We start from the raw sequence: 21,308 nt of genomic DNA, 5'->3' as shown, positions 1-21,308 counted from the left end.
GCCTTAGTTGCTAATGCTCTTAAACACCAAATAATAACAACAACAACAACAACAGGTATAATTGTATCAGGTATAATTGTGAAATTTCATGAGACTGGGAGTGTGGAGGACAAAAAGAGCCCAGGCCGGCCATCACTGTTAACTGTGAATGTTCTGAATGAATGTTTGACCCGCTCACCAAGAAAATAGCTTAGGAAGTTATCTTCTCAAACCGGATTGTTACCAACTACTGTTTTCAGGGCTACAAAGAAGTTAAAATTGCATGCTTACCGTACAGGTGTTGTTCAGGAACTAAAAGGACCTGACCATGAAAACTGTGTACAGTATTGTAGTTGGTTTCGTTCTTTTGTTGATAAAAATGGAATTGAGGTGTTGGATTGTTTATTTTAGTGACAAGACTTGGTTCCACTTGGATAGTTATGTGAATAGTCAGAACAGCTGAATATAGAGCAGTGAAAACCCACATGCGTATCACAAATGATCATTACATACTTTGAAAATTGGGGTTTCGCGTGCCATCTTGTGCTGCCGTGTTATGGGGCATATATTTTTTGACAAAACTGTGGATGGGCAAGTTTATTGTGAAATAATCGAACAGTTTACCGCATTGTTGGAGGTGAATGAACGACAATGTTGGTTTCAACAAGATGGTGCAACCTGCCATACAGCAAATGAAATGATGGCCATGTTACAGGAATTTTTCGGAGATCGCTTGATCTCAAAAAACTTGTGGCCCCAAAGATCTCCAGATCTTACTCCTCCAGATTTTTTCTTTGGAGACAATTAAAAGGTGAAGTGTTTCACAACAATCCTCATACTCTTGACGAATTGAAGGCTAACATTAAAAAAGAGATTGCAAACATTACGTAAGGTGGTTGCAAATGTCATGAATAGGGTACGAACCTGCATCCAGGCGAGTGGAAACAATTTCCAACACTTGTTGTAAAGGTTGTGTAATTTCTTTCCGTTGTAAAGGTAAAAGTATGTGTAATTTATTTCCCTTTAGTGTGATTTGTTAAAATTCCTATAATACAGTTGCATCCTTTATGAAACACCCTGTAGAAAAATCTATAATGCTGTGACTGAGATTACACCAGGAGGGGGGGGAGAGAGAGAGAGAGAGAGAGAGAGAGAGAGAGAGAGAGAGAGAGACTTGCACTACTGCTATAATGCAGTACATATCATCAATATGATTACTTTTTTTTTTTTTTTTTTCTCCCAAAGATGTAGATAATACAGATTTTCTTTTTTTTCCTTAGTATTTCTGTAAATTAGGAAATGGCAAGTAGCTTTGTATATTGAGATACAGATATTTTAGTCTGCTATACAAGAAGCACAGAATGCCTACATAGTGTCAGGACACTATACAGAAGGAAAGGAGTATTACTGGGACCATTTTATGTAGTGTGGGCATGGGTGATATATATTGTTTACATCTAAGCACTTAAAAGTCCAGACATGACCATTAAAGTATTATAGTGAGCTCTTAGTTTACATACATCCAATTTATGAACTTCTCATCTTTATATTAATAGGTTACAGGAAGTGCTTCAGAGGAACAAATTCTGGAATCTCTTCGGAGGTATACTGCAAGAAAGTTTTACATTCAAAAATCACTTTTTTACTTGTATAATTATACACAAGGTTATTCTGAACCAAGAGTTGACATAATAAAAGTAAGTAAAGTTATTTAATCCATGTACTTTTTTAAGTAATTTCGTTAGCTGTATAACAACTGTGTGTGTGTGTGTGTCACATAAATATGTATAACTTAACTGCACAAATGTCACAGATTAATGCACAGATAACTTTTGGATAATGCATATGCTAAATTTTATTGGTTATGTTAATATATAAATTGTTTGTGAACTTATCAGTCTATATAACTATAATTGTATACTATCAAATTGCCTATGGCTGAGCCAATTTTGAGACTTAAGTCTTCAAACTGGAGAGCTCCTCTAGTCATGCGGATGTCAAGCAAACTTTGTAAGTAGCTCTAAATATGCTATGTTCACCACTTCCTCTTTAAAGGCAAAGTATTACAAGCTCCAAAAAAAATCAGTGTTTTGCTATTTTATTTACTTAACTGTCATATTATATTGTACTTTATAAGGTAGCTTTATAGATCTAGTTACCCTCATTATTTTCATTTTTAATTTAGATAGAGGTTTTTGTAGGTAACTAATTAATAATACAAAATTCGAACAAAACCGTTGTTTTTAAATTCTGTGCAGTGAGGCCAACTGATGATGTTACCAACAGAAAATTCTAAGTAGGAAGCATTCAAGGAACTAATCATGGAAGCTACTAGGTGTTTCATGTCTATTAAGAAATATTGTTCAAGGTTTAGGCCTAAATGGATGTCAGATGAGCTACTGAGACTTGTGGCAGAGAAGAAAAATGCACGGGATGCATGTAAATTATCAGGTGACACAGAAACCTATGGCAGATATAAGCTAGTCTGTAATCAAGTCACAAAGATTAAGCAAACGATGGCTGATTATGAGAAATCTTTGGTAAAGGATGCTAAGAAAAACAGCAAGGACTTCTTTACTTATATAAACTCTAGAAGAAAGGGGATGAATCAGATTGGTAGATTGATATTGTTGGTTCTACTGATGATGATTCTGCTCAAATAGCTGATAATCTGAATGAGTATTTTGCATCTGCATTCACACATGAGTTACTAAGGGAGGAAAATGCCAGAAGTTTATCAAACTGTAACAGGGTGCTTAATGATTTTGTAATAACTGAGAGCAAAGTGGAGGAGAAATTGTTGAAGTTAAACATAAGAAAGGCACCTGGGGTGGATGGGATCTATCCAGTTATATTAGAGGAGGTGATAAAGGAAAGTAAGCAAACCCTGAGCCATGAGCATCCTGGGAGTCAGGGGAAGTTTCCATAGACTGGAGATGCGCAAATGTTTCCCCAATTCACAAAGGGGGATCCAAGGGTGACACGAGTAATTAGACTGTTAGTTTAACTTCTGTACCGAGAAAAATAATGGAGTCACTGCTTAAAGATGCATTGCAAGATCATCTAGACAAGACTGCATTAATAATTCAGACAAAGCATGGGTTTGTTAAGGGAAGGTCTTGTCTGACAAGTTTGATTGGATACTGTGATTTGGTTACAAAGGAACTGGATGCAAAAAATAATTTTGATATCATATACTTGGATTTCAGGAAAGCTTATGACACTGTTGTGAATGGAAGACTACTGTACAAATTGGAGCAGTATGGTATTAAGGGTAAGTTGCTACAATGGATAAAAGGATGGTTGAGTGAGAGAAGACAGTGGTAATCAATGGACACTGCTCTTCGTGGACTAATGTTATTAGTGGATTCCCCCAGAGTTCGGTGTTGGGCCCACTGTTTTGTATATTTATCAGTGATATTGATAAAGGTATATCAGGCCTAATGTCCAAGTTTGCAGATGATTTCAAGGTTGGCAGGGTTGTTAATGACAGTAATGGCAGTGTGCTACTGCAACAGGATCTAGAAAATTTTTTGGCAGATAGGCTGAGAAGTGGCAACTGAAGTTTAACATTGACAAATGCAAAGTATTGCATATGGGTAGAAATAAAATGAGAGAAACATACCAACTGTGTGGTACTACACTTAGGGTGGTGGTAGAAAATGAAAAAGATCTGGGAGTAATTATGCAGTCAGATATGAAGTTTTCTGAACCGTGCAGACAGGCTGCCAGAGCAGGTAATGGTGTTTTGTCAGTAATATATAGGGAATTTTGATAGTAGGGAAACAGAGGTGATTATACCTGTGTATAAGACAATAGGCAGGTCACACCTTGAGTACTGTGTACAGGTCTGGAGGCCTCATTTTAGGAAGGATCTAGAGTTCCTTGAGCGTGTACAGAGAAGGGCAGCAAGATTGGTGAGGGGAACGAAGTTGGTATCCTTTTACCAAGAATGGCTTAAGTTCTGCAAATTGCAGGGTCTAGGCACCTGTGAGGTGATCTGATTGTGTTGTATAAGGCCTTGAATGTGTTGAGCATGATGAATTCTGATGGGATTCTTCCGAGATTAGGAACCTGAGGAATTCCTAATCTCAGAATTCCTAATTCTGAGATTAGGAACCTGAGGGGCATATATGCAAATTGAGGAAAGACAGTTGTAGAATAGATGTGCGGAAATTTGCCTTTAGCCAGCAGATGGTTAATTGCTGGAACAAACTTCCATCTGTTGTCGTGGAAGTTGGTAGCTTAAATAAATTCTAGGAGGAACTGGACAAACTTTGAGGGAGTGGCTGTGTGAAAAATGGTTTTTTTTTTTTTTGGACTGATGTTACATAAGCTCATATGCTTGCTTTTTTTCATCACATGCTTACATTACTACTACATGAGGGGGTTATTTATCGTTGATGCAATATAATGGAAGTTTACATAGGTGTCTAATCTTTATAGTGAGAATGTTAAAGATTAAAAATTGTTTCAATTAATGCTTTTAGCTTAGAAAAACACTTTCATTTAATTGAACTGTTGTAATGTATTGCTCTTTGCTACAGAGTTGTAACATAAGTCTGAAGCATAGCGAAGTATGGCTCACCAATTTTTATTATGAAACAAGATTGCAGAAGCAAAACACTGAATTTCAGTGCATCTCCATCTCATTATTTCAGTGTATACTAGTTTTCAGTTAGGCTTTGTGTATAATAGCTTACATTGGTAAGATGTTTTGCATACTAAAAATTATTTTCCTTACTTGAATGACCTCCAAACTTTGTATAGCAAGGTTTTTCTTTGGAGAGAACCAAAAATTGCAGAAAGCTAAGTTGGGGTTTTTACTCCTGGGAGAAGAAGAAATGAAATGCCTGTGTGATTAATGTATGCTACTTTGCATATACAAAAAGTACAAGTTTATAGCCACAGTGTTTTGCAGCCCTTTGTGAACTGAATGTATTGTGTGACTGCCACTGAAATATTGACATTTCATTTGCTTAGCAAAGATTCTTTTTGATTTATGGTTATTGTCTCAAGCGTGAAATAGGCATTTCAAGGCTGGAAGTTTAGCATCCACTTCATCATTGAGAATTGCAAATTTTTATATGCAAAATAGTTTGTCTACAACGACTACTCCGATACAGTGCAGTCTTGAAACAAGTATCACTGAATGGGGAGCCAGGTTAACATTTAGGTTACAATAAAAGTTATACTATAAAAAGGTAGCTGACCTTATATCTACTCATCTCCTTCCAACTTATGTTAGATAAGCACAACAGTTCGGAAATACACTAGTGTATGTTACTGATACTAATTCACGAAAGCATTCCACAGGTATTTACATCCAAGCTTGCTGCCCTGTTGTCCATAATTTCATCGCATTCCTGGGTGGTGGATCCAAAGCTCAAATGGACCTATCCACAGCATCATAAGATGCTCCACAGGGTTTATGTCTGGTGAACAGGGAGGCCATTCTATGGTGGTAAAATCTGTGGAATGCTTTTAGAACCTTATTCTAGAAAGTCACCATGGTTCTGTGGGGAGGTGCATTGTCTTGCTTTAAGGGTTCATTGCCCTGTGGGTGCAAGATGACCATGAAGGGATGCAGATGGTCTGCAAGGATGGACTGTTCAGAGATGCGTCTAGAGCAGGGGTCCCTGCGAAAGAATTCTATCCAGCCTGTGGATATTTCAATAAAATTAATGAAAACACATTTTACAGATTATTTTAACATTTGCCGGTTGATTAATAGTGTTGACACTTCTGTGTCATCAGCTTAGTCTTGTTATATATTAATTCTTTTATTTCCATTCAAAGCTATTCTTTGAAACATCGTTCAAATAATTCGTTAATCATGACCTTGTCATTAAATAATAAGTAGGTGTTAGAGACAGTAATTAAGGATTTCCTAATTCCTTGCTAGCCTGCACACCAACCGTGATGTCCAGAGTATGGGAGCAAAGGTCACCCTAGGTTTTCACTACACAAGAATCCTGGATACAGGATAAAACATGGCACCAGCAGCATGGTCAGATGATTGGTATCTTGAGGTTTGGTCCTTGAGGTTGTCAGACATTCTCTCAGATATGCCAGACAAGCTGCACCTGGGAGTCTAAACCGCTGATGGAACTGATATACAGTGACAGTCAAGTCAAGTGGACCCAATTTCAGCAAAGTCCGGACGGTCTGTGACTGCCAAATCCTCTGCTTGCACTTTCACGATGGTGGGACTATTAGTGATCCTAGATATAACCTCTATGCACAAGCACACAGTGAGTGACCACCCAGGTGTGAACCAACATAAGTAGGGGTCGAGGTGTGGCGCCCACACGACATGGAAGAATGATGCCGCTCTGTGTTACCAGGCAGTACTAGGTGGGATGATTCTCATCAACCGGCGCAATACCACCACTTTGCTTATTGGAGGCTTGAAGTGGTGGAACCCATGTTTAGTCTACAGAGCTAAGTTCCGGTCAATCCTTCCTCATCTCTTCCATCATACAGTATGATTGATAACTTTTGAGGTTATGATGAACATCGTGGCGAGATCCAATCTTCCTTACATTTCGAGGGTACAGCTATCAAATGGTATTCGCAGCCTTGTCGCTAGTCTGGACCGAACCTATTTGTAACTCTCTAGGAGGCTTCCGGATCAGCCAGTGTATAATCTTGCTATCTCTACTCTGCCAGATAGTGACTGGAGGGAGTCCGAGTAGTGTGTATGCAGGGGGGGGGGTATTGTCGAGGCCAAACTTATTTAAAGGATCTGGGTATATTCTTTACCATGTGACCCCATGTCCAAAAATTTCATTACTACATACAGCATATCCCACCCTCTTTCTTACTATTCAATACACCATGAATTGTCAAACTAATAGAGTAAGCTTATCTGCAAAAAGATCTAAACCTCCCAAACACTTCCTAATTAATTTCACAAATATACCTGATCTCAATTCTAATCTCAGCGATGTCCATTTCCACTTGCAATCTGCCAAACCCAATGTACTTCTTCTGATAGAATCTCAGTTATCAGTTGTTTCAACTACTGCTCATCTCGGTTGCCTAAATTATTTGCTGTATGATTCCTGTCGCCTCAAAGGTGGCACTTGTGCATATGTCTGTTCCGACATTCCCTGTCAGAGACTTGGTAATTTGGAATCTCCTCTTTTCAATCTTTTCTCTGGCTTAAAATCTCTCTACCTCATTGTGTCAAATTCATCTGTTCTCTCTACCATTCTCCCAACTCCATTGGAGTTGGGAGAATGGTAGAGAGAACAGATGAATTTGACATGAAATGAATCGCTTGGAGCTCTTTGACTTCCTCTCTTTGCAACTTGACTTCCTCCAGTTCCACTTTCCTAACAGTGAGGTAATATTCCTTGGTGATTTTAATGTTCACAACTCCAGCTGGCTCCCGTTTTCTAGTCACACCGACCCAACTGGTTGAGATGCGAGGCTTTTGCAATTACTGATCACCTTGCACAGATTGTTCATTTACATACAAGAATACTGGACAATCCTAACCATACAGCCAATATGCTTGATCTTTTTTCTCACAAACAACCCTTCTAAGTACACAGTCGAAGTGAGAGGTCCTTTAGGCACCTCAGATCAACAACTTGGTGACTGTCTTTTCTCCAATGGAGTCTTTATCTCATGGCTATTCCCAACCTCGTATTGTTTGGAATTACAAGAATGCAAAAAGGGATAACCTGTGAGTTTTCTTTTCTTCGTTTCCTTGGTTGGATTACTGTTTCAAAGCTTCTGATGTTAAAGTTTGCTCAGATCGTGTCAGTAAAATTATTCTTGCAGGAATGGAATCCTTTATACTAAACTCCACTTTAAAATCTCGTCCTTTATCTAAACTTGGTTTTCCAATAAATGTGCTAAGGCTGTTCAAGAGAAGAATGTTGCATATTGTAATTGGCTTGTTTCTAATTTTTCAGTTTCATTTTCTGCCTGCACCAAATCTTTCAACAATTGTAAAGCAGTTATTAATCAGTCCAAACTAGAGTTTGAACAGGCTAAGATTAGAAAACTTGCTTCTTGCCCTAATGGTATCCGAGCATTCTGGTCTCTTGTCAAAGCTATTGGCCGCAACTTTTACCCATCTCTGCTCCCACCTGTGTCCAAATCAGATGGTTCTGTTGCCACTTCAGCCAAGGATAAAGCTGACTTGCTAGCATCCCATTTTTCTTTCAACTCCTGTATTAATGAGCTTGGTAAAACAAATCCCATCATTCTCAACACGCTCCATTCAATGCCTCCTGTGGTCTTCCGTCAAAAGGATGTCAGAAGGATTTTTATGAATCTTGATGCTAAGAAAGCTCCAGGTCCCGATGGTATTTCTCCACTTGTTTTGAAAAAACCTGTGCTCCTGTTCTTTGCTTCCTTTTTTCACTTTCTTATTCCAGTGGTGTTTTTCCTTCTGCTTGGAAATTTGCTAATATCGAGCCAGTTCCTAGAAAGGGTGACAAATCCCTCCCATCCAATTATCGTCCTATTGCCATTACTTCTCAAATTAACCGCCAACTCTTAAACTACCTAGAAATCCACTGTTGTTATTCTAGCTTAAGTTTCTCGTTTATGGACTAATTCAATGGAAAAGTTTTTGGTGAAACACAAACAGTTGCTCTTGACATCTCAAAGGCTTTCGATCATGTTTGGCATAAAGGTCTTTTATACAAGCTTCCATCTTATGGTTTGCCAACTGTTTTTTGCAATCAGTTATCCAGTTTTCTCTCTGATCGCTCACTGAGGGTGTGGTAGATGGCTCTCTGCCTTCTAACTTCTCCACTAATGCCAGTGTCCTCCAAGTTTCAGTTCTTTCCCTTACTGTTTTCCTCTTGTATATTAATGATCTTCTTTTATTGACTGGAAATCCTAAAAATAGTTTTGCTGATGATAGCACATTGCATTCCATCTTCCATTTTGAGAAACCTTGCCCTGCTCAATCAGCTTCAAATTCTCAAATCTGCTACCAATTCCTTAAATGCCGATCTTCAGGTAATTTTCCAGTGGGGCAAAGACAACTTAGTTGATTTCAACCCTTCTAAAACTCAGTCTTGTCTTATATCGCACAAAAAGGATTCTTCTGCTCCTATGCTTATCTTTGACGACACTCCGATTTCTAAGCAAAATGATATTAGTAAATTAATAAGAGGAGTATACCTCAATATAGTACGTGGAATACTTCCGTATGATACCCTCCAGAAATTAAAACGAAAAAATCGATAACTTACCGGTACATTAAAGTAAAATATAAATAATTAAAGTAAAATATAAATAATTAAATAATCAATTTAACACAATTCAATTGAATTGATTTTGAATTGTGTTAAATTGATTATTTAATTATTTATATTTTACTTTAATGTACCGGTAAGTTGTCGATTTTTTTCGTTTTAATTTCTGGAGGGTATCATACGGAAGTGTTCCACGTACTATATTGAGGTATACTCCTCTTATTAATTTACTAATATTATTATCAACGTAGAACATATTGAGTATTACAGCTCTGATTCATACTATCTAAGCAAAATGATATATTTCTTTTGGGGATTACCCTGACTTCTAATCTCTCTTGGCACAAGCACATTACAAATATTGCTTCCTCTATATCTAAAAAACTTGGTTTTCTCTTTCGCTCTCAGCATTACTTTTCTTTCAGACAACTGTTCACTCTTTACAAATCACAAATCCGGCCTACCATGGAATATTGTTCCCACATCTGGGGTGGTGCCCCCAAAACCTCACTCAGGCTTCTTGATTCCGTTCAGAAGAGGGCAGTTAGGTTAATTAATGATTTGTCTCTAACAGTCTCTCCACTCTCTGTCTCATAGTCGTACTGTTTCTGCTGCATGCCTCTTCTACAGATATTTTCATGGGCAGTGTTCTTCTGAATTGGCTTCTATAATTCCCCCTCTCTTTTTCAAAACAGTCCGAACATATGCTGCTACCAGCCAACATCCATTTACTGTCCAACTTCAAACTCACAGAACCAACTTTTCATCTTCCTCTACCTTGATCCCTGCTTATGTTGGTTAACACCGGGATGGTCACCCACCATGTACTTGTGCATGGAGGTTTTACCCAGGATTACTAACAGTCCCACCATCGTGAAGGTGCAAGCAGAGGATTTGGCTGTCACAGTCCGTCCGAACTTCGCCGAAATTGGGTCCACTTGACTTGTTCCATCAGCATTTTAGACTCCCAGGTAGCAAGTACAGCTTGTCTGGCATATCTGGGAGAATGTCTGAGACAGCCTCAAGGACCCATGTGTGTGTGTGTGTGTGCATATGTGTGTGTGTGTGCATATGTGTGTGTGTGTGTGTGTGTGTGTGTGTGTAAATAACCACAGGGGCTCACTTCTGGTGAGTATGGGCTTGGGTCCTGAGCTGTATACCATCATTCGTCTCATTTTTGGTGATTCCCTTATAGTTTTGACACTCTCTCTCTCTCTCTTAGGGTAACTTGGGAAATTTTTTTTTTTTTTGGCTGCTGTAGCATAAGCATTAGGCTTCCTTGCACCACATAGCTAATAATAATAGTGTGTGTGTGTGTGTGTGTGTGTGTGTGTGTGTGTGTGTGTGTGTGTGTGTGTGTGTATATAAATAAAGTGATAATGATGCAATGCAATTATGGATCCGGGGACGACTGTAAACGTAGAAAAAACAGGCAACCATAATGAAATCTAGAAAAAAGGTAATTATTTGGTAGGGGAGTTGAGCTATCAAGTGTAATAACCATGGAAGAATTGAGAGAACCTGTATGCTAAAAAAACAAATTACCTGAAATAAAATGCAGTTAATATAATTATTGTAAGTACCTAAAACTGTGGGTCCTAGGACTTCATCGCTTTCGTTTAGGGGTTGGCTGCGAAAGTCGTAGAAGACACTGCAATAATCCAGGTCGCTGTTTCTGTTATGATGTACACGTAAAAGGACATATACATGCATAGCTGACCCAACAGAGACCAGAAGGAAGAATAAATAAACTATAAAATATAATAATAATAAATAAGTTCGTGCCAATAGAATCCTGTGGAAAAATAAAAATAAAATATAAAATCAAATGAAATCTAAGAGATGGTGGCAAAACAAGAAAACTTACTGTCTGTATGGACCGGAAGACATTGAAAGTCAATGGTGACCGAAGGAGAGAGCTGAGTGATCACGTGCAGTGCATATATGTCAGTTGAAGTAGCCCTGTGGTGGAGGTAAGGTGTGAATTCGTAAACAGGAACTGTACCTGTGTGATGGGGAAGTGAGCACAGATGAGGCAGAGGGAGAAAAAAAAAAACTAACAAAGTAGTGTGGAAAAGACACTAAACTTTGTAATAGAAGAAAACAAGTAGTGATAGTAGAGAAATCGATATTGCTTTCAGCCAGCCTGATTGCTCACAAGAAATAAAATGTAGTAAAAAGAACAGCAGAAAGTAATTGGAATGGAGGTGAATAAAGTAGTGCTCTGGCTGTCTGGTGTTACAAACCTGTACCACAGTTGGTCCCTGGATGGATGACTGGACAATTGCCTCATGTGTTAAAGTCAATGATAGCAATGTCAAAGAAATCAAAATAATATTTTTAAGATTAAACATAAACAATAACAAAGATAGGACAAGACAAATGACATAATACCCCCATATATAGACAATCCTAATATTTCATTCTTATTTTTCCACAGGATTCTATCAGCATGTACTTATTTATTTATTGTTATTATTTTTTATTTTTATTCTTTTATTCTTTCTTCTGTTCTCTGTCGGGTCGGATTTGATATACTTTTTTGTTATGATGTACACATACACCTTTTTCGTGTACATCATAACAGAACCAGAGACCTGGCTTATTGCAGTGGCTCCTAATTTTCACTGCCGACAACTAGACGAGGTAGTCCTAGGACCCACAGCTTTAGGTACTTAGAATAATTATATTAACTGCATTTTATTTCAGGTAATTTGTTTTTTAGCATACAGGTTCTCTCAATTCTTCCCTGGTTATTACACCTGATAGCTGTTATTTGTTGTTATTTGGTTTTTTGGGAGCATTAGCAAACTAAGGCCATATTGCTCCGGGGATATGCGGTGGTCATTCCCTGACCTTTCTGCATCCTCCGTATTTGGTAGTCACAGTCTCGAACCCCGGTCTAATCACGAACGCACTGCTGCTCCTGCCCACCTGGCTACGGAGGCGCCCCGTCTGATAGCTTAAACTCCCCTACCAAATACACAAATAATTACCTTTTAGTCATATATTGGAATTATGTCAAATGACATTTAGGTTTAAATATAAGGCTATCCATACAAGGGCTAGTTTTAAATATAACTAGTGGGTTGGTTGGGGTCACTACAAACTTGACACTCCTAAGTAGTACCACAATTTAAAAATAATGTATAAATAAGTTAAGTATATATATGATAGGTCGAACAGGACCAGGGTGTGTCTGCTAGGGGCAAAGGTTGATGACGTTGTAGAGCAGATATCATCTTTTAAGGGCCCAAAAGGTGATATTGTTGTACCTATTGGCACTAATGATATTAAGAGTAGGAGACCAACAGCCGACCGGGCTAGCCGGGTGGGTAGAGTGCCTGGGCTTGGATCAGAGTAGTGCAAAAACCTTTGGAGGTGTATTATGGCCACAGAAGCCGATGCGCCAACAACTAACAAAAAAAAAGGGGGGGGGGACCAACAGAATTACTTATCAAATACAGGTCACTGTTGAAAAAAAGCCGTGAATTAGGGTTGAATTTCAAAGTGTCTGCATTACTGCCCAGACACGATAAGAGGGAAAATGATGAGAGCCTTGTCAATCAATTCGGCCTTGGAGATATTGTGAAAGGCTCAAGAGGTAGAATTTTTCTCAGTCTGGTCTGTGCTTTTTAAGAGGAGAGACTGTTTCTACAGGGATGGGATACACTTAAATAGAAAAGGCGCAAAAATATTTGCTGATGCTATCGAGGCAGTGTTACGCGGGTCGAAAACTGCTAGATTGATACTGACTAATAGATTAATACAGTCAGTCCTTGTATAGCATGATAGTTGTGTTCCTAGAAACCCTTGTGCAATGCAAAATCGTACAATATAAACACAGGCCCTATGGGAAAAATAGGGTTAAGTGCCAACCACCCAAGATTGAACACACATTTGTAACCAAAACATTACCAAACACAATAAATTATCGTAATAAAATACGTAAGTATTTTATTACGACTATTACGTAATAAAATATTGCTAATGCTTTTGCTTCTATTGTAAGCAAACTTGTTTTTTGTTTGATTTTCTATCGAAACAGATGACAGCCATTGCATCTCTTCCAATTCTTTGTGTCTTAATCTAATGGATTTTAATTACACTTTGAGTTGTTCCTGCTATGAAAGTTGTTTTTTTTTTCTCTGCATTCTTTGTAATTCTTGGCGTAGCCTCATTTAGGTCTGTAGCACATGCAATATCACATGGTCTTTCATTTCACTCAAAGCGTTTCACAGTTTCATATTTTTTCGCTATCGACAGAGGCGGACTGGCCATAAGCCTTCCTGGGAAAACCCCGGTGGGCAGGAGGCCGGTGTGATTTTGGCCATAAACGCTAGTATGAGGTCACTACAAATTTTCCCGGATAAGAATTTTTGACCTAGTCCGCCTCTGTTTATCGATATTGCTTTTATTTTTCTCTTTGAATCTGCAGTGTCTTCACCAGGACGCTTCCTTTTCACACCTTTCAAGTACTCGTTTTTAGGGAATAAAGCACAATTACAAAATGAGGAGGCACGCTTGATACGTATAAACAAAGCTGTGCACATGTAGCAACTGAATAAACAACACCGTAAAGGCAGAGATACACTATTAACACCTCACATTTTACTAAAGCACATTTCTAGGGGTTACTACCATAAAACAATAAAAACAATTTCCAGTTGCGTTCCTGCTAGTGGAATCTGTTATAAACTGGTAGTAAACTCGTTCTAATTGCATTTGCGATTATACCGATAGCTGCAATTGTGTTGGTTTTTACGTTATTATGGTGAAATGTGTTTCCCCTTCACCGATATAAAACACATAAATACATTTTCAGAATCTTCTCTTCATTCCTATCGTGTTGCGTTCCGTTGGGGTGATTCCGCGTTCGACTGCCATTTCTTGTAAACACAAAGGCGAATTGTGCATAAGCGAATTTGGTTCGTGTAGTGTAAACACGTGTTATACAAGGACTGACTGTAGTAGCCAATGGCAGAGTCGAAAGTGATTCTTGCACTGCTTTGATTGGAATGAGCAGCAGCAGAGGGATTTCAGAGACAGCTGGGAGTCATTGCAGTACAAGTAAACACATGGGTTGTGTTAGGGTAGCTAAGAATTGGAACGGAACAGGGGCATGTATACTTGCATTGTACACCAATGCTAGGAGTTGGGCAAATAAATCTGAAGAATCTGAGGTGTTGGTAAAAACATCAAAGGCAGATATTTTTGGGATATCAGAGACGTGTTGTCACACAGATATAAGGAATGAAGAACTGGAATTTGGGGAGTACAATGTGTACAGGAAGGATAGACAGCATAGGAAGGGAGGAAGGGTTATGCTATTAGTTAAGAAATGCATAAAATCCAAGGAGGTACAGCCGGTGGACATCGCTGGACAGTGTGGTGTTGAGTCAGTTTGGTGTGACATAATCACTGGGAAATCAAAATTAGCATTTAGCATTGGCATTAGTAGAGGCATTTGATGCAAGAAAGCAAGCTTATGGAGCATCAGCCAAAAAAAAAAATAAATAAATAAAAATTAACCACTTCCACTTCACCCCGCTGTTCGTTCGAAATACCTGTCCAGCTGAGCCTTAAACTTATTTAGGATATCAACTTCCACGACAAGGGATGGAAGTCTGTTCCACCAACCAACCACCCGCTGGCTAAAGGCAAATTTCGTCACGTCTATTCTACACCTGTCTTTCCTCAATTTGAATTTATTCCCTCTCAGATGATTATTCTGAGCAAGAGGAAGAATCCCATCAGCATTGAGCATGCTCAAACCATTCAAGGCTTTATACACCTCTATCAGATCACCTCGCTGGTGCCTAGTCTCCAGACACTGTAATTTTCAAAACTTAAGCCTTTCTTCGTAAGAGCACCCATTTGTTCCATTCACTAATCTTGTTGCCTTTCTCTGTACTCGTTCCAGCATCTCTAGATCCTTCTTGAAATGAGACCTCCAGACCTGTATACAGTACTCTAGGTGTGGCCTGACCATTGCCTTATACAAGGGAATAATCACCTCCCTATCCCTGCTAGAAAAATTCCTATATATCATCGACAATACACCGTGAGCTACTCGTGCAGCCGTTTGCACTGCTCAGAGAACTTTATATCTGCCTGCACAACCACCCTCAAGTCCCTTTCATTCTCTACCACTGTCAGTGTAGTACCACAGAGTTGATACGTTGCTCTGGGGTTGCTGTTTCCCATGTGTAGTACTTTACATTTGTCAATGTTAAACTTCATTTGCCACCTCTCAGCCCATCTGCTCAACCTTTCCAGATCCTGTTGCAGCAGCATAGTGTCAGTAGTGTCCTTGACAACCCTGCCAACCTTTGTATCGTCTGCAAACTTGGACATTAAGCTTGATATACCATCATCAATATCATTTATAAATACAGAAAACAATAATGGACCCAATACTGAACCCTGAGGGACTCCACTAATAACATTAGTCCACGATGAGCAGTGTCCATTGATTACCACTCTCTGTCTTCTCCCCCTCAACCACCCCTTTATCCATAGCAGCAATTTGCCTCCAATGCCACACTGCTCCAATTTGTGCAGCAGTCTTCCATGTGCAACAGTATCAAAAGCCTTTCTAAGATCCAAATATATAATATCAGAGTTATTCCCTGCATCCAGTTCTTTTGTGACTGCATCATAGTATCCAATCAAATTGGTCAGGCAAGACTTCCCCTTAACAAAACCATGCTGTGTCCGAGCTATAACTGAAGTTTTGTCTAGATGATCCTGCAGTGCTTCTTTAAGCAGCGCCTCCATTAATTTTCCGGGAACAGAAGTTAAACTAACAGATCTATAATTACTTGTGTCGCCCTTTGATCCTCCTTTGTGAATTGGAGTAACATTTGCACATCTCCAGTCCCTGGGTACTTCCCCCGAGTCCAAGGAAGCTCTCATAATTATGGCTAAGGGTTTGCTTACTTCCTTTGCTGCCTCATTTAATATAACTGGATAGATCCCATCCACCCCAGGTTCCTTTCTTGTATTTATCTTCAACAATTTCTCCTCCACTATACTCTCAGTTATTACAAGATTCTCTAGCTTACTGCCAGAGTTGAATACACCTCTGGCATTTCCCTCGCTGAATAACTCCTCATGTGTGAATGTCAATGCCAAATATTCATTTAGTTTGTTAGCTACCTGAGCAGGATCATCAACAGTTGACCCATCGATATCAAGTGGACCAATCTGATTCATCCCCTTCCTTCTAGAGTTTACATAATTAAAGAACTCTTTGCTGTTTTTCTTTGCATCCCTTGCCAAAGATTTCTTGTAATCTGCCTTCGCCTGCCTAACCTCCTTTGTAACTTGGTTACAGATCAACTTGTATCTATCATAGGCTTCTGTATCACGTGTTAATTTGTATGTATCCCATGCATTTTTCTTCTCTGCCATATGTCTCATTAGTTCATCTGACATCCACTTAGGCCTGAACCTTGAACAATATTTCTTAGTTGGTATGTAAAGTCTACTAGCTTCCAAGATAAGTTCTTTGAATGCTTCCCATTTTGAATTTGCTGTTGGTAACATCATCAGTTGGTCCCACTGTATAGAATTTAAATACTGTGTCAGTCCATCGTAGTCGCCTTTACGAAAGCAATAACCCTTCCCTTTACCCCTAATGGTAGTTACCTTTTGAATAAATCCCACTTCAGCACACTGTGATCACTGCCACCTAGTGGTTCATTTACCTGCAGATTCTTAATGCATGAAGAATCACTACTGATAATCAAATCAAGAGTATTACTCCCTCTAGTTGCCTCGCGAACATGCTGATGTAGATAACAATCATCCAATAAATCCACAAAAGCCTTGCTAGTGTGTGAGTGACCAGCCCCCAAATTTCAGTCAATATCTGAGAAATTAAAATCGCCCATTATAAGACTCTCTGATTTACTAGCCCACTCTATTTCCCTGTACAATTTCTTATTATACTCATCAGAGTCATTAGGCCTATAGCACACTCCTACTCTCAATTTTGATCTCCCAATGCTTATGTCACACCAAACTGACTCGACACTGCACTGTCCAGCAATGTCGACTGGCTTCACTTCCTTGGATTTTATGTATTTCTTAACTAATAGCATAACCCCTCCTCCCTTCCTGTCCTGTCCTGTCTGTCCCTTCTGTAGTCATTGTACTCCCCAAATTCCATTTCTGCATTCCTTATATCTGTGTTACACCACGTCTCTGAAATCCCCACAATATCTGCTTTTGATGTTTTGAGCAATACCTCAAATTCATCAAATTTATTTACTAAACTCCTATCATTGGTGTACATGCAAGTATACATGCACCTGTTCTTTTTCTTAGCTACCCTAACACAACCCATGTGTTTACTTTTACCCCAATGATTCCCAGCAATCTCTGAAATATCCTGTATCTTATTTTCCAGGCTGCGGCTCATTTCAGTAGAAGCAGTGCAAGAATCACTTTCGCCTCTGCCGGTGGCTACTGTTAATCTATTAGTCCTTGTATCCCTCCCAATCTAGCAGTTTTCTGACTCACCTAACACTGCCTTGGTAGCATCAGCAAACATTCTTGCACCCTTTCTATTTAAGTGTATCCAATCCCTGTAGAAGCAGTCTCTCCTGTTAAATAGTACAGACCAGGCTGAAAAAAATTCTATCCCTTGAGCCTTGCACAATCTTTCCAGGGCCGAATTGATCGCAAGGGCTGTGATCATATACTCCCTCCTATCGTGTCTGGGCAGAATTGCAGACACTTTCAAATTCAACCCTAATTCACAGCTTTTTTTCAACATTCACCTGTACTTGTTAAGTAATCCCGCCGGTCTCCTACTCTTAATATCATTAGTGCTAACGTGTACAACTATATCACCTTTTGAGAGTAGGAGTGTGTTATAGGCCTAATGACTCTGAGTATAATAAAAAAACTGAAATAGTGGGTCAGTAAATCAGACCTTTAAATGGGAGATTTTAATTTCCTGGATATTGACTGGAATTTATGGGTTGGTCACTTGCACAGTAGCAAGACTTTGGTGGATTTATTGGATGATTTTTTTCTACATTATCATGTTCGGAAGGCAACTAAAGGTAGTAATACTCTTGATCTATTTATCAGTAGTGTTTCTTCATGCATTAAGAATATGCAGATAATGGAACCACTAGGTGACAGTGATCACATTGTGCTCAATTAGGATTTGCTCAAAGAGCTAACTACCATTAGGGGTAAAGGGAAGGGTTATTGCTTTCGTAAAGGCGAATACGATGGACTGAGACAGTATTTAAATTCTATACAGTGGGACCAACTGATGATGTTATCAACAGCAAATTCAAAATGGGAAGCATTCAAAGAATTAATCCTGAAAGTTTCTAGGCTTTACATACTAACTAAGAAATATTGTTCAAAGTTTAAGCCTAAATGGATGTCAGATGACGTAATGACACATGTGGCAGAGAAGAAATGTGCATGGGATTCATATGAATTAATGGGTGTCATGGAAGCCTATGATAAACATAAACTGCTCTGTAACCAAGTCACAAAGGAGGTTAGGCAGGCCAAAGCAGATTGAGAAATCTTTGGCAGAGGTGCAAAGGAAAATAGCAAAGAGTTCTTTACCTATGTAAACTGTAGAAAGAAGGGGAAGAATCAGATAGGTCCCCTTTATCTGTGGTTCAACTGTTGAAGATCCTACTCACGTGGCTTAGAAACTAAATGAGTATTTTGCATCTACATTCACACATGAGGAGTTATTCAGGGAGGGGAATGCCAGAGGTGAACTAAACTCTATCACTGAGTTAGATGATTTTGTAATAACTGAGAGGAAAGTGGAGGAGAAATTGTTGAAGATAAAAATAAGAAAGGCACCTTGGGGGTGGATGGGATCTATCCAGTTATATTAAGGGAGTCAGCAAAGGAAGTAAGCAAACCCTTAGCCATAATTATGAGAGCTTCCTTGGACTCAGGGGACGTACCCATGGACTGGAGATGTGCAAATGTGATCCCAATTCACAAAGCAGGATCAAAGGGTGACACAAATAACCATAGACCTGTTAGTTTAACTTCTGTTCCAGGGAAATTAATGGAGACACTAGAGGCACTGCAGGATCATCTAGACAAGACTTCAGTTATAGCTCGAACTCAGCATTGTTTTGTTAAGGGGAAGTCTTGTCTGACCAATTTGATTGGATACTATGATGCAGTCACAAAAGAACTGGATGCAGGGAATAACTCTGATATTATATACTTGGATCTCAGAAAGGCTTTTGATACTGTTGCACATAGAAAGCTGTTGCACAAATTGGAACAGTGCAGCATTGGAGGCAAATTGCTGCTGTGGATAAAGGGGTGGTTGAGGGGAGAGAAGACAGAGAGTGGTAATCAATGGACACTGCTCATCGTAGACTAATCCCTCAGGGTTGAGTGTTGGGTCCATTATTGTTTTCTGTATTTATAAATAATATTGATGATGGTATATCAAGCTTAATGTCCAAGTTTGTAGACGGTACAAAGGTTGGCAGGGTTGTTAAGGACACTACTGAGGCTATGCTGCTGCAACAGGATCTGGAAAGGTCGAGCAGATTTGCTGAGAGGTGGAAAATGAAGTTTAACATTCACAAATGTAAATTACTAAATATGGGAAACAGCAACCCCAGAGCAACATATCAACTCTGTGGTACTACACTGACAGTGGTAGAGAATGAAAAGGAACTGGGGGTAATTGTGCAGGCAGATATGAAGTTCTCTGAGCAGTGCAGATGGGCTGCAAGAGTAGCTCATGGTGTCTTATCAATGATATACAGGAATTTTTCTAGCAGGGATAAGGAGGTGATTATTCCCTTGTATAAGGCAATGGTCAGGCCACACCTTGAGTACTGTATACAGGTCTGGAGGCCTCATTTCAAGAAGGATGTAGAGCTGCTGGAACGAGTACAGAGAAGGGCAACAAGATTAGTGAAGGGAACAAAGGGTTGCTCTTACGAAGAAAGGCTTATGTTTTGAAAATTAGTGTCTGGATACTAGGCACTGGCGAGGTGATCTGATAGAAGTGTATAAAGCCTTGAATGGTTTGAGCATGCTCAATGCTGATGGGATTCTGCCTCTTGCTCAGAATAATCTCCTTTCAAATTGCTGCTATGGATAAAGGGTTGAGTGGGAGAAGACAGAGTGGTAATCAATGGACACTTCTTTCTGTGAACTAATGTTATTAATGGAGTCCCTTGGGGTTCAGTGTTGGGTCCATTGTTTTCTATATTTATAAATGATATTGATGATGGTATATCAGTCTTAATGTCCAAGTTTGCAGACGATACGAAGGTTGGCAGGGCTGTTAATGACACTGATGACAGTACGCTGCTGCAACAGGATCTAGTAAAGTTGAGCAGATGGGCTGAGAGGTGGCAAATGAAGTTTTGTGTAAACATATCAACTCTGTGGTACTACACTGACAAGGTATAAGGTATGTTCGTGTCAGTCGCACCTGGGATTTCTCCCATCACTTTATGTGCTCGCTGTATTGAGGACAGTACACTGTCAAGCCAGAGACTTGAAAGTGTGTGGGCCCTGTCTGTGCAGTGGGAATTGTTGTGCCCATTGTTTGTCCAGCTTGTTGGCCACCAGGCCTGTAGTGGGGCCTGATGTTGCCCATATCTTGCCACATGGAGGCAGCTGGGTGTGTCCAGTATCACAAGTTGCTCTGGTAGGTCCTGCCACTTAGTTTACTGGGATTTCAGTGGCTAGAAACTGAAAAACAAAAAAAATAATAAAATGATGCTTAATGGGATTGCTGTTAGGAAATCGCTGGTTGCGGTTGAACGCTAGGGAGATGTGTTAAAAGCTTAATTGGGTGGACAAAATTTTGATGTTATTAAATTTAGATGTGAGGCTATACGGTAGGTGAAAGGATAAGTCTTAGTTGTCCCCTATTGGCACCCACCATTGCCCACACTTTGCCGCAAGGAGGCAGGTCAGGCATCCAGTAGATTATTTAAGTACTCTGGTACTACACTGACAACGGTAGAGAATGAAAAGGATCTGAGGGGTAATTGTGCAGTTAGATATGAATTTTCTGAGCAGTGCTGATGGTCTGCAAGAGTAGCTCATGGTGTCTTGTCAATG

The 21,308-nt window shown here is 39.4% G+C and overlaps 1 protein-coding gene across 1 annotated transcript in view; it reads left to right on the top strand.

Annotated features, from left to right (window-relative positions):
* LOC150081149 (protein zyg-11 homolog B-like) overlaps positions 1 to 21,308 on the top strand; it is a 256,638-nt gene that overhangs the window by 63,586 nt on the left and 171,744 nt on the right. The window contains exon 4 of the mRNA XM_090382030.1: positions 1,536 to 1,676. Coding sequence (XP_090238156.1) covers positions 1,536 to 1,676 — 141 coding nt within the window. The remainder of the gene's footprint in view (positions 1 to 1,535; positions 1,677 to 21,308) is intronic.

The sequence above is a fragment of the Mastigoproctus giganteus genome, chromosome 9 (assembly GCF_048544385.1).
Source record: "Mastigoproctus giganteus isolate SK-2022 chromosome 9, ASM4854438v1, whole genome shotgun sequence".
Taxonomy (NCBI): Eukaryota; Metazoa; Arthropoda; class Arachnida; order Uropygi; family Thelyphonidae; genus Mastigoproctus; species Mastigoproctus giganteus.
This window is presented reverse-complemented; position numbering and strand designations above follow the sequence as displayed.